This window comes from Mesoplodon densirostris, chromosome 16 (assembly GCF_025265405.1).
Source record: "Mesoplodon densirostris isolate mMesDen1 chromosome 16, mMesDen1 primary haplotype, whole genome shotgun sequence".
Classification (NCBI taxonomy): domain Eukaryota; kingdom Metazoa; phylum Chordata; class Mammalia; order Artiodactyla; family Ziphiidae; genus Mesoplodon; species Mesoplodon densirostris.
This window is the reverse complement of record NC_082676.1, coordinates 69,784,199-69,800,000: the sequence shown is the minus strand read 5'-3', so window position 1 is coordinate 69,800,000 and position 15,802 is coordinate 69,784,199. Positions and strand designations below refer to the sequence as shown.

At 42.6% G+C, this 15,802-nt stretch overlaps 1 protein-coding gene and 1 pseudogene across 1 annotated transcript in view; one reads left to right on the top strand and one right to left on the bottom strand.

Annotated features, from left to right (window-relative positions):
* Positions 1-15,802, bottom strand: part of CFAP61 (cilia and flagella associated protein 61) — a 249,891-nt gene that overhangs the window by 185,323 nt on the left and 48,766 nt on the right. The window contains exon 9 of the mRNA XM_060119879.1: positions 1-48. This exon is cut by the window's left edge and continues 44 nt beyond it. Within this exon, the coding sequence (XP_059975862.1) occupies positions 1-48 (48 nt within the window). The remainder of the gene's footprint in view (positions 49-15,802) is intronic.
* Positions 5,018-5,397, top strand: LOC132476714 (bladder cancer-associated protein-like; annotated as a pseudogene).

The window sequence follows — 15,802 nt, the reverse complement described above, 5'->3', positions numbered from 1 at the left end:
CCTTGACTACATGCTGGCATTCCTGGCTGCTGCTCCTGAGCTCGGCACCTTTCAGAGAAAAAGGGACAAGAGGACAGAAAAGAGATGGTCAATATCTGCAGAGCACAGGAAATTGGAGGCAGCGTGGTCATGTGTTTCTAAGCTGCAGCATATCTGAAGGATTATATTGCTGAGGGCAGTGCCGCGAGGTGGGGAGAACAGGGTCTTCGCAGCCCACTCGGATTCTGACCTCTCCGTGCCTCCATCTGCACAGGATGGGGGTCCAGTGATACCTGGGGAGGGAGCTGTGGACATAAACTGAGGCCAGGATGGGGCTGGGCTGGGTTGCCCTCCAGGAGGCCCTCGAACCTGCCAGAGACCAAGCTCCGTGATCCTTTCATGGGAGCCCCTTTGAAGTTTGTAAACAACTGATCATCAACCTCCTGGACGGCAGGCTTTGAAATGATTTTAAGGCAGAATATGGAAAAGACCACAATCGGCTATGTCAGTGCTCTCAGAACACAGAGATTAGCACAAGGGCTGCTTTCCCCACGCTGGGAAATACTGTGAACGGGCATCTGACAGAGGCCACGCTGTTCACTTTTCTACTTTCTAAGCAAGACCTGGAGTTAACTTTGCATTATTGTTTTCATATGTTCTGGAAAGTCAATAATCGGGGTAGTGTTCATATATTTACCGTTCACCAAAAACTAGAGTAGACAAAATTTTTTCCCATTTTGTCCGAAAAGTTCTTTTGCCCCTCCTTTTCTTCCTTCTCCTTCTGCTGTCTTTTCTTTTCCTTGTTCCTGTCTGTCTTTCTCCCCACCCCCACCCCCCCCCCTCTTCCACTGTCTCACTCTCTCCCTCCCACCCTCTCCCACTCTCTCGCCACCCCCCGCCCCTCCTTTCTTGTTCACTCTGTGTCTGCTCCACTGGGGGACTCTTAGCCCTGACATGTGCTTGCAGCCTTTCGGCCTTAGCTCAGAGCAGCCCTAGGGTGCTCTTGCCCAGGGGCTGCCCCTCCTCAGAATCGTCCGCACATACACAGGAGGGACCCAAGACCTGCTGGAGGCCCCAGATACTGGGCTGCCAACGTGGCCTGCTGCCCTGTCTTCTTGTTTCTAAGCATCACAGCAGACGCGGTGGCGTCAGAGGCAGCCTATCCTCTCCACATCCTCCTCTCCCACTGCGTTCGTTCCTGCAGCAACAGCCAGTGCAACGGCCCCTGCAGACGCCTCTCAGCCCCCAATTCCCACTTACTCATGCCCTATACCTGCTTCTGGCAAAGATGCAGGCAAATGAAGTAGAATGAAATTCTAAGAGAAGAATCAGACGCCCAGGGAGGTGTAAAGGGCAGAGACGAAGAGGCATATAACGTTGAAGGTACAATGAGAGAATGGCACCCCAGCAGAGCAAGTAGCTCTTCTGGGTGGAGAGCAAATGACATGAGAGGGGACAAAGCACTCAGAATCGCTCTTCTGAAGAAAGACACTTTGGGGAGAATGAAACCTAGCGAGTCTCTAGCACCTGGATACATCCTGCTCCCTGCAAAACTTTCCAGATTGTTCGTACAGTGTTTCCAGTGTTCTCACAACAGCAAGACTAGAGTGCTTTCCAGGTGAATTCAGCTTGTTATTAAGATACAACATGTAGGGCTTCCCTGGTGGCACAGTGGTTGAGAGTCTGCCTGCCGATGCAGGGGACACGGGTTCGTGCCCCGGTCCGGGAAGATCCCACATGCTGCGGAGCGGCTGCCGTGAGCCATGGCCGCTGAGCCTGCGCGTCCGGAGCCTGTGCTCTGCAACGGGAGAGGCCACAACAGTGAGAGGCCCGTGTACAGCAAAACAAAACAAACAAACCACAAAAAAAGATACAACATGTATACAGCACAGTGCATGAATCTCTACCTGTATGTACTGCACGTTAACAACCCCTTAAATGAATATTAAAGCTTTTCCAGGGCCCAGAAGTTTCCCTCACCTGCTGTCCAGCCAACACACCTCTTAAAGGTAGGTGCTGTCCTGACTTCTACCATCACTGATTGATTTTGCTCAGCAGCAAAGTTTTTGAATCAAAAACAAACAAACAAATGTTATCAATAACTCCCTATTAAGTTGCACTTTATTTTTTTAAAATAATCTTTTCTTATCTTAAGTTTTAAATTTGAAGAACTACCAAAAACACTGTCGAGTTTAAAAGAAAACTAGACTTTCCCTGTGCATTTATTTATTTATTTTATTGAAGTATAGTTGATTTGTAATGTTGTGTTAGTTTCAGGTGTACAGCAAAGTGATTCAGTTTTATGTATATATGTATATGTATATGTGTGTGTGTATATATATATTCTTTTTCAGATTCTTTTCCATTATAGGTTATTACAAAATACTGAGTATAACTTCCAGGGCTATACAGTAGGTCCTTGTTGTTTATGTATTTAATATACTTTATGATTAGGACAAAATTACTAAAAAGCCAGAAATTTCAGAGACTGAATTAGATTTGTAGTGAACAGTTCATCCTGGAGCCCTCACCGTCTGACAGGCTAATGTTCACAAGACAATTACCAACGACAACGACTAATTGTCTGGGCTAAAGTGTCGTGGGCGTTGCCATTTATTAAGAAGCAGCTGCCCTGCTCGTCCCCAGAGGTGGCTGCATTTCAGAACTGGGCAAGGTGATGCCACGTCCCTCCTTCCTGTGTCTCTGGGGTTTTGTGGGGTTTAATTAATTAATTAATGTTCTTAATGTGCCCTGAGATCCTCAGATGTGAGGTGCCGTCCTAGTGAAAAGTCAAGGCAGCGGTATTATATAACACACAGCTAGAAACACGACTGAGGTTGCAAATTTAACTTTTTTTTGTGTGTGTGGTACACGGGCCTCTCACTGTTGTGGCCTCTCCCGTTGTGGAGCACAGGCTCCGGACGCGCAGGCCCAGCGGCCATGGCTCACGGGCCCAGCCGCTCCGTGGCATGTGGGATCTTCCCGGACCGGGGCACGAACCCGCGTCCCCTGCATCGGCAGGCGGACTCTCAACCACTGAGCCACCAGGGAAGCCCCTTAACTGTTATTTTATTGCTTACACCACCTAAGTAGCTTGGTAGTCACGAACTAGGGCTTTATTCTAGTGGGAGCGAAGGCATCGTTTACTAGCACTTTCTCTCTCAGTCAGACTGCTACCCTGAGGCGGGGTTACCATGAAGCAAATAAAGCTGGAGGTTCAGCTTCCTCCCAAGGCACAGCACCCACTATTGCATTCCTAATTTTGTATTAGTTTTCTTAAAGAGAGCTCCCAAATTGTATAGACCCAAGACCTGTGTCTGCCTTGCTCTTTAACAGAAATAATACAGAGGGAAAGCTAAATAATACACTGTGAGGGCTTTAGGAAAAAGTGGCAGTATGCAATCTGGTGGGTTTTGACAGTTTTTTAAAATAGTGATAAAAAATCCTAACAAGATTTTTTTGTGAAATGAAATAAAGTGATTCTAAAAGAGCAAATATGGAAGAACAGCTAGTCAACAAAATTTTAAGAAATAACAACAAAGAGCAGGCCATATTTTCTAATGAATATTAAGACACATTATATTATTGATACTATGTATAAAATAGACAGCTGATGGGAACATACTGTATAGCACAGGGAACTCTACCTAATGCACTGTGGTAACCTAAATGTGAGGCAAGTCCAAAAGGGAGGGGATATCTGTATGTGTATGGCTGATGCATTTTGTTGTGTAGTGGAGGCTAACACAACATTGTAAAGCAACAATACTGCAATAAAAATTAATTTAAAAAATAACTATTTAATCACATAATCCCAAAATAAAAATGGAGATACTTTTCTTTAAAAAAAAAGACATATTATAAAGCCATAGTTATTAAAACAGAGGGTTATTGAGAGTAGGAACAGAACAGAATGCAATCCAGAAAAGAGCCAGATAATTATGAAATATTCATATACGTAAAAGGTAGCATTGGTGTGGGAAGAATAAACTGTACAATAAATAGTGCTAACCATAAGGAAAACAATTAATTTGGGCCCCTATTTCACACAATACACAAAGATCATTTGCAGATATATTAACAGCTTAAAATTTTTTAAATACTTTTAAATTACGAGAAGAAAATATAGGAGAACATCTCTATTATCTAGGGGGTGGAGAAACCCTTCCTTAAAAATGTAGAAGGCAGAAGTCATAAAAAAAATATTGACATGCTAGACCCCATCAGAATTTAAAAGTTCTGTCTGTCAAAAGAACCCCCTATTTTTTAAATAAGTAGATACATGGAGAAAATATTTGCAACACACATGATAGACCAACAATTGAATTCTAGGGAAAGGAAAAAAAACACAATAGGCAAAGGAAATGAATGGACAGGAAATGCAAATGACCAATAAACACATAAAAAGTGTCCAACCTCAGTAATAGAGAAATTAAGTTAAAACAATATCTCCTTTCACAGCTATCATACTAGCCAAAGTTAAAAATGCTGACAACACTAAATACTGGAAAACTAGGAGAGGCTCTGGAGGAAGGCCACTGCTATGGCCATGTTTGATGGCAATGTATTTCCAGGCCCAACAAGAACGATTCTGGGAATATAGCCTGTGGAAACTCTTGCAAGGGGCCCAGGGATACGTGTGCAAGGATATTTATTGCAGCACAGTTTGAAATAACAAAATAGTGGAAACAATTTAAATTTCCATCTAAGGACAAATGTGGCCCATTCCATACAGTGGAATCCTATCCAGAAGATAAAAGGAGGGTTGCAGCTTCCTGCGGCGTCGGAGGCGAGTTGAGGTGGAGGCAGGCTGCAGCTGCGAAGGCGTCAGCGGTGGCGGCGGCCTCATGTCAGGACTCGCAGGATCCCTGCTGCCTTGGTGATCCCAGGCGGACAGCCAGAGACCACAGCGGCTCAGCTCCTGAAGAGCGAGGGTTGAAGAAAGCAGAGGGCAGCTGCCCACGCCCACTGGCTCCCATTAGGTCGGTTCCTGCGCAGTGCCCGGTGGCCTTGGCGAAGGCCCTGTCCAGAAGAGATCATGTATTGCCTCCAGTGGCTGCTGCCCATCCTCCTCATCCCCAAGCCCCTCAACCCCGCCACTCCATGTTCATGGGCTTCTACCTGCTCAGCTTCCTCCTGGAATGGAAGCCTTGCACAATTTGTGCCTTGGTTTTCCTGGCAGCCCTGTTCCTCATCTGCTAAAGCTGCTGGGGAAACTGTTTCCCATACCACTGCTCCGATTCCCCGCTTCCAGAATCAGCACAGGACCCCGGCGTTGTGGGCACCTAACAGCCAGCCCAGTTAGCTTTCCAAGGAAGCAGAAGATGGGAGGGGAGGCATTGACATAGGTCATAAAGCATTGGAGTTTCAAATCCCGTGGCCCTGCAGGTGCCACATTCCTGATGGCGCCTTTTTGGCCTGTGACGTTTCATCCTTATAATGTGAATAATAGCACTGACCGGTGCTTTTATCGTAGAGTCCTGTAGTCGTGGGTGGTCTTGTGGTTGTGTGTGTTCTGTCCGCATCTTGGCCCCTGACTGGCAGGATGTCCACGCCCCTCGCCTCATTCCCACGAGGAGCCTGCACCCATCCTGGTCAACTGCCCCAGCATGATCCGGGCAGATAAAATGCCAGTCTCATTGTCACCTCTGTGACCCTTCCTTGTCAGGGGTTCCTCCCTTCTCAGAGCGTTACTGACTCCTCCGTCCCTCTCTTGGCTTCCTGTTAGTTCTCTTTAGCCCTTTCCTTTTCTGGGGGACACCTGTCCAAGACAGGGCTCAGTTTTGCACTTATCTCGAATATAAAGAGATTGCCGACGCCCGAGAGCCTCGCTTTTCCATTCTTCTTCCCTGGCCGGCAGGCTAGACAGAATTGTGTCTTGACTGCTGTCCACAAATCTTCAGTAGTTTCCCCACTTCATTTTGAAGGAAGAAGTAACAGATACCTGTTGCTCTTTCACCTGGGGGTCTGGGCTCCTGCTCAGCAGCCCAGCTTCGCTTCCTTTGCCCTTCCTCCTGCCTTTCTCAACTGTAGCAAGCAGGGGGCCTCATTTTGTCTCCCAGGCATGCTCTGCAGGATTGATGTGTGGTGTGTTTACGTAGATCTAGCAATCCCCAGCCGAGTGAATGGGAGAGTATACTTGTGTGTTTCATAACAGCCACGATCCCCTGATAGGTGTTTGGATATTTTTTGGTGTGGTGTGCCGTGCGTGCGCGTGTGTGTATACATACGTGTACAAGTACATGTGTAAATCCTTTTTAAAGAAGCTTTATCAAACGTGTTGTGATTTTGAGGTGTAGCAATAGCTAGCTTGTAGGGGCCGCTACAGTTGGTACTTAGTATGGGGATTGCAGAGTGACCAGCACACTGGACTCCGAGGTGGTTCAGACGAGACAGAGGGGAGCGGTGGCCATCGTCCTCGTTCCAGGAGATTCTCCGGTCCTGCGCGTATAGACTGTATACATGTATATGTATATACATATACATATACATATATATATATATACATGTATATGTATATATATACTGTATACATAATGTATACATTACGAAGAATACATGGGAAGACTCTGTGACTGTCACTTGCCTTTTTCTTTTTCTGCGCTTCAGTAAAAGTGTTGGCAAATGAGACTGTCTCCTGGCCCCTGCCCGCTGGGGATCAGCATGGTTGTCCTTCCAGTCTAAACCATCCATCTTTCTCTTGCCTGAAGGGGGAGGGAGGTGGGCCAGGCAGAGGACAGAACTAGAGGCAGTCCATCTAGGGAATGGGACTGCGAGGCCACTCTTGTGGAACATGTGGACTGCTATTCTGGAGCTTTTACTTCTGGTGTGTTCATTGCACAGCTGTTTGAAATGTTTAATAAAGCTTTATAAACTTTAAAAAAAAGAAGAAAAAGGAGGGTCACAGACCTAAGCTCATCAACGTTATTAGATCTCAAAGAGCTGAGTGAAGAAGCAAATTTCAGAACGTCCCATACCCAAAAGGTGCCATTTATGTAAAAAATACTGCCACGGTCTTCCCTAGTGGCTCAGTGGTTGAGAATCCACCTGCCAATGCAGGGGATACGGGTTTGATCCCTGGTCCGGGAAGATCCCACATGCCGCAGAGCAACTAAGCCCGTGCACCACAACTACTGAGCCTGTTCTCTAGAGCCCACGAGCCACAACTACTGAGCCCACGTGCTGCAACTACTGAAAGCCCACGCGCCTAGAGCCCATGCTCCGCAACAAGAGAAGCCACTGCAATGAGAAGCCCACGCATCACATGGAAGAGTAGCCCCTGCTTGCTGCAAATAGAGAACGCACGTGCACAGCAACGAAGACACAACGCAGCCAAAGTAAATTAATTAATTAATTAATTAAAAAAACAAAAAACCCTCAAAAAACAAAAACACTGCCACAAGATGGTAGTGGTTTTTTCTGTGAATATGTGCATAAAAAGAGGTCTGGATGGATGCAGGCTAACAACAATGGCCACTTCTGGGGATGAGAGGGAGAACCAGGCTTGGCCACTGACCAAAGGGAATTCAACTTTAACTGCATTACCCTTTTTAAAGGAGGACAGTTTCGTGTATTATTAACACAATTAAGATTCCCCCCAAAAAGGTCTAATTATAAAAGTAAATTTCTATCTTCAGAATATTACAAAATGGTCATTTTGTTTAGTATTTTAATATGATGATTTCAGAAAAGACTGACAAATGAATTTAAGCCACTCAGCTCTAAGAAGGGGAAAGATTAGAGGTTCGAGTTAAATCATTCATTCGACTGAAGTTCAGTGGAGAACGGGGAGTTGAGGGCACTCTAGAGGTACTGCGAAGTACATAGTGAATCAGATGTAGTCCTTACTCTAAGAGGCTCACAAGTAATTAGGGTGTGAGTGCACCCCCCAACCTCCCCCCACACACACACCTCTAATGATCTTGCAGTGTGAAAGTTGCTAAAGCAGAGGTATGAACAAAGCACAGTGCGTGTTCACTTACTTATTCATTCTTTCATTTAAAAATTTATATTTTACACCTACCATCTGGTAGACATTAACACACTAGACACTGAAGATTCAGCAACGAACAAGACTAACTTGCACTCCCAAAGCAAGTCAGTAAGAGAAGGAGGAAACATTAAGCTCTGCTAGATGCAGAAAATAAGAGCACGGGAGCTGCTTCAAGGTTGAGTGGTCAGAGACGTCCCTCTGGACATTTAAGCTGAGATCTGAAGGATAAGAAGTAGCCTCAAGACAGTAAGAGGATGGAAACAGTGAGCAGACAGTGCTATCAAGCATTTCTGCTGAAGAGTGGAGATGTCCTTATTTCCTGACCTGTTTCCTTCCTTGGTTTGCCTCTGACCCTTTGGTCTTCTTCGTAACTGTGCTAGTTTCCTGTGGCCACTGTAACAAACTACCACTCACTTGTTGGCTTAAAACAACAGAAATGTATACTCCCACAGTTCTGGAAGCCAGAAGTCCAAAATCAGTACAGTATCCCTGGGCAGAAATCAAGGTGTTGGCAGGGCCAAGCTCCTTCTGTCTTGGGTCATTTCATCTCAAGATCCTTCATCACACTTACAAAGACCTTTTACCAAAACTAAGGTAACATTTGCACATTCCAGGGATTGGGATGTGAACATCTTTCAGGAAGTCACATTTCAGTCTAACCTCGAGAGCACCTGGGTGCTGTGTATCCACCCAAGTGCTTCCTAGGAAGGTAAACTCAACTTGTCTGAATCCGAAGTCACAGCACCTCCACCAAATGATTCACTCGCTCTTCTTATTCCCATCTTGCAAAACGGCTCCACCATCCACCTAGTTTCTGAAGTCACCCTTGAGGTTTCCCTCTTCCACGGTCTTCCTTCCCCAAATGCAGTAAAACATTAAGTTCCATTAAGTCTCCAAAATATCTCCCAGGTTCATGCACAATCACGCTTCTGGTTCAGCACCTCATCTCTTTCCAGCACAATCCAGTGGCCCTTGGAAAGTCTTCCCAGAAACTAGAAGTTGACGGTGTATCCCTTTCTAGTTAAAGGTTCCTGATGGTTGCTCATCAGTTATGTTGTGATTAAATAGAATCTAGACTCTTTTGTGAGGGCTCATAAGACCTCAGCTGCCTCTCCTCCATCTCCTGTCCTGCTTCCTACTTCCTGCCACCCCCTCACTTCCCGCTTCAGCAACACTGAGCTGGTGCTTTCCCCTCATACGCCCTGGTCTCTAACACCTCCTTATTTTGCACATGCACATTGTTTTCCCTCTGCCAGGAAAATCTTCATGAAAGCTCCAATTTGTTTTTGAAGTTTTGACTCAAAAGCTTTCTTTTCTATGAAGTCTATGTTAATGTTCCTATGATGACTTAGGTATAACTCTGCTGTGGTCCCACCACAATTTTCTATCCTTCAAAACAAATCTCTGATTATAAATTCATTTGTCTTGCATGTTTATTCTGCCATTAGACCATGCAAGGCTCACCAGGTGCTAGACCAGGCTTCCAAAGGCTAGTATATGGGAATGTATTAGCTGAATGAACAGCAAGAGGCTGATGATGAAGTCTACAATGATACAAAGGAAAACACTCGCAGGCCGCATGAAAGCAGGACAATGAGCTTTTCCATATTGTTCAAGGAAACTCCTCCCTCCTGGACTGCAGTGCAGACTCCAAGCCATAGAGTATGGTGAACTTGAGCTCAGTGCACTGGTAATTCCCAGATCACTGTCTTGACATGAGACTGTAGGTTTTATCCTCCAACAGGCTAAACTGGAGTTTGTGTCTCCTGAGGACAGGAGAAAGAAGGCCGTGATAAAAATCACCAGCGTTATTCTTTTTTTGTGAACATGGGTTGTAATCATGCTGCTGATTTTTCAGCCTCGCTTTGTTTAGGCCCTTTGTCATGTAGTGGCCTCCACTCCAATTCTGGGCTCAGCCTGGGACCTGCTTTCGATAAGTGACATGTGTTAGTTCAAGGTCTAGACCTCAAGAGGCCCTGTGGATTTCCACTTGGTCTCTTGCAGCTCTGTTGTCACCATGAGAACATGCCCCATCCAGCCTGCTATGGGACGAGGGGCACACGGGGCGGAGCCAAGGCCAGCCTAGATCTGCCAAGAGGCAACTGACCCCAAGATACGTGAGAAGACCCAGCCAAGATCAGCAGAGCTGCCTAGCTGACCGCAGCTGCATGAGCAAAATACACTTATTGTGGGATGCCACTGTGGTTTTGCAGTTGTTTGTTAGCAGCATTACTGTGGTAATGGACTACTGATGCAGTCACAAAATATAACAGTGAGAATCAAGTAAATACTGAAGCTGGTTCTTTGAAAAATACCAATTAAATTGACACTGGTGAGACTAATGGAAAAAAAGGCACAAATACAAAATACCAGGAATAAAACACAGAAACATAGGGGACATCTATAAAGTAAGATGGTAGATATAAACCCATAAGAACATTAAATGTAATGAATGAAATACTATAATTAAAAGACAACAGTTGTCACACTAGATAAAAATAACAACAACCAAACTTATGCTGTTTATAAGAGACACATCTAACATGTAAGGAAATAGGAAGGATGAAAATAAAAGAGTGGATAGAAATATAACGTGCAAATATGAATCAAAGAAAGCAGGTGTGGCCATATTAAAATCAGAAAAAGTAGGCTTTAAGGCAAAAAAATTTCACTAGAGATAAAGAAGGACGCTTCATAACTGATTTATTTTAAGTCCAGGGAAGACATAATGACTTAAAAATTATGCACCTAATAACATAGACTCAAAATACATAATTAAAAATTGTAGACTATGAATAGAAATTGGTGCATCCACAATCAAAGCAGGAGACTTTAACAGACCTCTCATGAATTGATGAAACAATTGATGAAGTCAAAAGGATAAAATATTTGACATTATTATCAAACGTGACTGATTCATATAGAACCCTGCACCTAACAACTAGAGGATATACACTTTCTTCATGGACTCCAGGAACATTTACCAAAATTGACCATATGCTGAACAAAATTTAAAGGGTCAAAATCACACAGAGTAGGTTCTCTGACTTTAGTGCAATTAAGCTAAAAGCTAGTGATAAAAAGATAACGAGACTACCCAAATAGACAGAGAAAACGTGGTATGTACAAACAACGGAATATTAATCAGCCTTAAAGAGAAGGAACTCCTATAACATGTGACGATATGGATAAACCTTGAACATATTATTCTAGGTGAAATAAGTCTGTCACAGGAGGGCAAATACTACATGATTTCACTTATATGTGGTATCTAAAAGTCAAACTCATAGAAGCAGAGAGTAAAATGGTAGTTGCCAGGGGTTGGGGGGAGGGGGAGATAAGGAGATGCTATTGAAAAGTGTAAAGTTTCAGTAATGCAAGATGAATAAGTTCTATATCTGCTGAAAACACTGTGACTGTAGTTAACAAAAATCCAGTATACACTTGAAAATTTAAGAAAGTAATTCTCATGTTAGGTGTTCTTACCATAATAAAAAAATTTTTTAAAAAGATAAATAGGATATCCCCATATGTTTGGGAGTAAATATTCTTTTTAATAACTTACAAGCCAAAGAATAAATAAAATGAAATTTCAAAAATATTGATAATGAGTACATTATAAAACAAAACTTGTAAGGTGCAACTAAATCCAAGCATAGAGGAATACTTACAGTTTAAACACTCATTTTAGAAAAGAACAACAACTGAAAATCAATGAGGAGACTTCCCTGATGGCACAGTGGTTAAGAATCCACCTGCGAATGCAGGGGACACAGGTTTGAGCCCTGGTCCAGGAAGATCCCACACGCCCTGGAGCAACTAAGCTTGTGTGCCACAATTACTGAGTCTGCGCTCTACAGCCTCCGAGCCACAACTACTGAGACCACGCACCACAACTGCTGAAGCCCGCACGCCTAGAACCCATGCTCCACAACAAGCCACCACAACGAGAAGCCAGCGCACTGCAACGAAGAGTAGCCCCTGCTCTCCACAACTAGAGAAAGCCTACGCGCAGCAACAAAAACCCAACTCAGCCAAAAATAAATTAAAAAAAAAAAAAGTAGTGAAGAATCCCAAAAATCAACCCACAAATACAATATGGGCAATTGATTTACGCAAAGGTGGCACTACAACGAGGGAAATGATGACCTTTTCAGTAAATGGTGCTTGGTCAATTGGATATCCATACTTTTTAAATGAAACAATTCCTCTGCCACAGCACACATGAAAATCAATTCTGTGTGGATGGTAGATCTAAATGTGAAAGCGGGGTTTCAACATGAAGCGGGGAATTGAGCAAAGTTGTCTAGGACCCATTCTTCATTACCACACCCCAAGACTGTCTACACCCGAGTTATGCTAAATTAAGTAATAAACACTTGGCAAACTTCTAAATCATTTCTAAAGAAGATAAAACATTAAAACATTCACTACTAAGTTTAAGGTTATATACTTTTGGCTTCTTTTTTTTTTTTTTTAAAGAGGGGTTAAAGACATTTGGATCTGTTAATGAAGCTATTTGGATATGCCACGTCAAAAAATTGTGCTGTAAAGAAGCATATACCTCTAAAAATTATGAAATTTGCTAGCCTGCTAGGAAATGCTAGTATATGACTGACAATGCACAATTGTCTACTTCCTCATTTTCTCTGTAAAATGAAGGCTATAATGGTCAAAAATTATAATCAACATATATAATTGAAATTACTAGAAATATTAAGGATAAAGGCAAACAATTTTGTATGAAAAATACGCAAGGAATGTAGAATGTGTTTTTGTTGAGGTAAAAAAGAAAGAAATTGACTCGTTTCAGAATAAGAAAGGGAAGGAACAGGACAAAACCTGAATGATACAGAAAGTTGTAGAAGGTTTATGGAAAGAAATTTTATGTTAAGTGGTTGGTCAAAGCTGGTAAAGGTTGGACGGATTTACTTATAAGGTTTCTTTTCTTAATGAGCTTTAGGATCAATAACACTTGAATGCAAAACTAGAGTTTGGCTTTTCCTCTATTAAAACAACAAAGTTTTCTTGGGTTATTGGTCTACTCTTAATGAGACATCGCAAAGGTTTTTATTTACCTTTTAAGTAATCTGCCTAGGAAACAAAGACTATGTTTTATCAGAATAATTTCCTGTGCTTTATGTGGACCTTTATTATGTCCTTGACTAAGAGAACTAAGTATTCTTGCTTTTAAAAGAGCTAAGGTTTGTTTTTACAGCCATGTCACCTCCTATAGTTACTTTTAGATTCTTTATTGTTACTTTGATTAAATAGGTAACTAGGTATTTTTTCATAGTGACTTGTGGTCCTATAAAATCAGGTGTTCAAACCTTTTAAGGTGCTTGACAACCTTTGGTATTTTGTCTTCCCCAAATCAAATCCTAAATAAAAGCTTGATCCTGAATTGATTTTCCAGAGAGCCCCCTTGGAAAATCTCAAAGGAGTTGTTTTTTTACCTTGCAAAAGAAAGATATCAGAAATTAATAGATGTGTGAAGACCTAAATGTAAGGCCAGACACTATCAAACTCTTAGAGGAAAACATAGGCAGAACACTCTATGACATAAATCACAGCAAGATCCTTTCTGACCCACCTCCTAGAGAAATGGAAATAAAGACAAAAATAAACACATGGGACCTAATGAAACTTAAAAGCTTTTGCACAGCAAAGGAAACACTTCATGAAGTGTCAAATAAAGTTTGTTTATATCACCTAAATTGTCTTCTTTAATCATTTTAACAGTATATATATATACTGTTATATACATATGTGTTTGTGTATGTATATATACATATACAGACATACACACTGGAGATACATATATATGTAGATCCACCTCTGTACACTAATCATTTTTTAACCTTCGTATACTAAATGATGCTTTTCTAGAAATATCTAATTTCCTAAAGTTGATTCAAAAGAAATAGAAAATCTGAATGTGTGAGTAACCTCGAGGGGAAATGAAACATCGTGAAACATGAACTTGAAGTTGGAACCAGCGTCCAAGGTGACTGTCCCTGGTCTTCCACTGAGTGAGCCCACGTGCTCCTGGAAGTCTGAAAACACCCAAAGCCAGAGCACTATGCAGTGGAGAAAAGGCTTGTAACCCCGTAATGAAATTAACCGTTGGGCTTAGAATTAACATGTTGGGCTTAGAATTAATACGTTTTCCTTTGTTGCCACGTGCAAAGACCGATTTTTAGCAATTGCCTCTTCAGTTGCTTCGCTTGCTTGGATTAAACTTGCTCCCTGATATTTTAAGAGCCGTCAAAACCCCTGTGTAAACAGACACAGAACTCACAGTGACCCAAGTGCAATGGGTGCAGCCCGCCGACAGCCAATTTAATCAAGGGGGAATTCAGAGTATTCATCACAAGCAATTGATTTTCAAGAGAAAAGTCAGCAGGATCAAACAGCCTGTTGGGATGAAAACCCTCTGAATCACCCCTACCACCGTATTTTCTAGCAACTAACTCCTGACTCCGTATAGTGTAAGAGCCAAATTACTATAATTATCCTGCAACACAAGTGCCATATCAACATTATTTTAAACATGGATTTTTTGCATAATCTTTCATTATTATCATTCAGTCTCCCATTTGGAAATATAAAACAACAACAAAGCGCGATCTACCCACAAAAGAAGAAAGGTCACCAGAGAGAACAAATAAAAGGGCTATTTACATGTGAATGTACTAAGAGAGGTGTGTTTTACAGTCAAATACACTCTTGAAATTCATTAAATGCCTTCTCCCCTGCTTCATAAATATGGGCAAAAGACACATCGCCTACTGAGAAAATAATCCCAGTACATAATGATCATAACGAATATAAATAATGCCACTTTTCTTTCAAAGACCTCCAGGTCCTATATACAAATGCATTTGTATTTCGACCACTGAGAAACGAATCTGCTTGGTGGCGAGCGCAGCAGAATCATCACTTAACCAGTGGCTCCCAGTGCCGAGGGGAGTAGGAACGTGGTCCCAGTCATCCTGCTCTCTGCGTAATAACGGAGTCTTCAGAGGGTACCCTCATTTGTTGCTGCTGTTTTTAAAGGCATTCAAAAGGGCTTAGAAACCAGTATCTGAATGAAGGTGGAAAATCAGCACTAGGTTTTATTAAATAATCAAAAGGCTTCCAGGGCAATGACCCTGACAAGACTGGTTTCAAGTCTGGATGGCCTCCTTCCTGTTATGTTACCAGCCCAAGGGTGCCACCCAGGGAACCCATGCAAGAGTTTATACTATTGATGAAGTAAAAACTCGTATTCTAAGGCAAGTCATGGAAAATTTAAACATAAACATTTTTCTCTGCCCCTTGTTCTCCTCTCTCCCCTCTGCTGTGTATCGACATTATGCACGGACCAGACCTCCCCATTGGCGGAAGTACCTGCTCAACCATAAAGAGCAACATTCTCCCCGCACGCACAAGCCAACTCCTTAAAAGATAACATTCCTTCTTGACCTTGTAAGGGATCACAATGACCCACCACTTTGTACTTAAAGATCTGGATTGTGCAAACTGTCTACATCATTTAATGTACAGCCCTCTGTCTCAAAAACCTGTGTAATTGTGCTTTGACCTCTAAGGGGTAAAACAGTTCTCAGAGCTTTCTGAGAGGTTGTTCCTGGGTTATAATCCTCAATTTGGCTCCAATAAAATTTCCCATTTCTTTCTTAGATTGACTGATTCATTTTTCGTCGACACCGCCAACCTGGGAGATAATCATGTCAGCCTGGGCATAAGTCTGGAATTATTTATTTGTTTTGTCAACATCTTTAACAAAGCGTTAGAACTCACAGTTACTTCTAGAAAACCAAAGTTGGC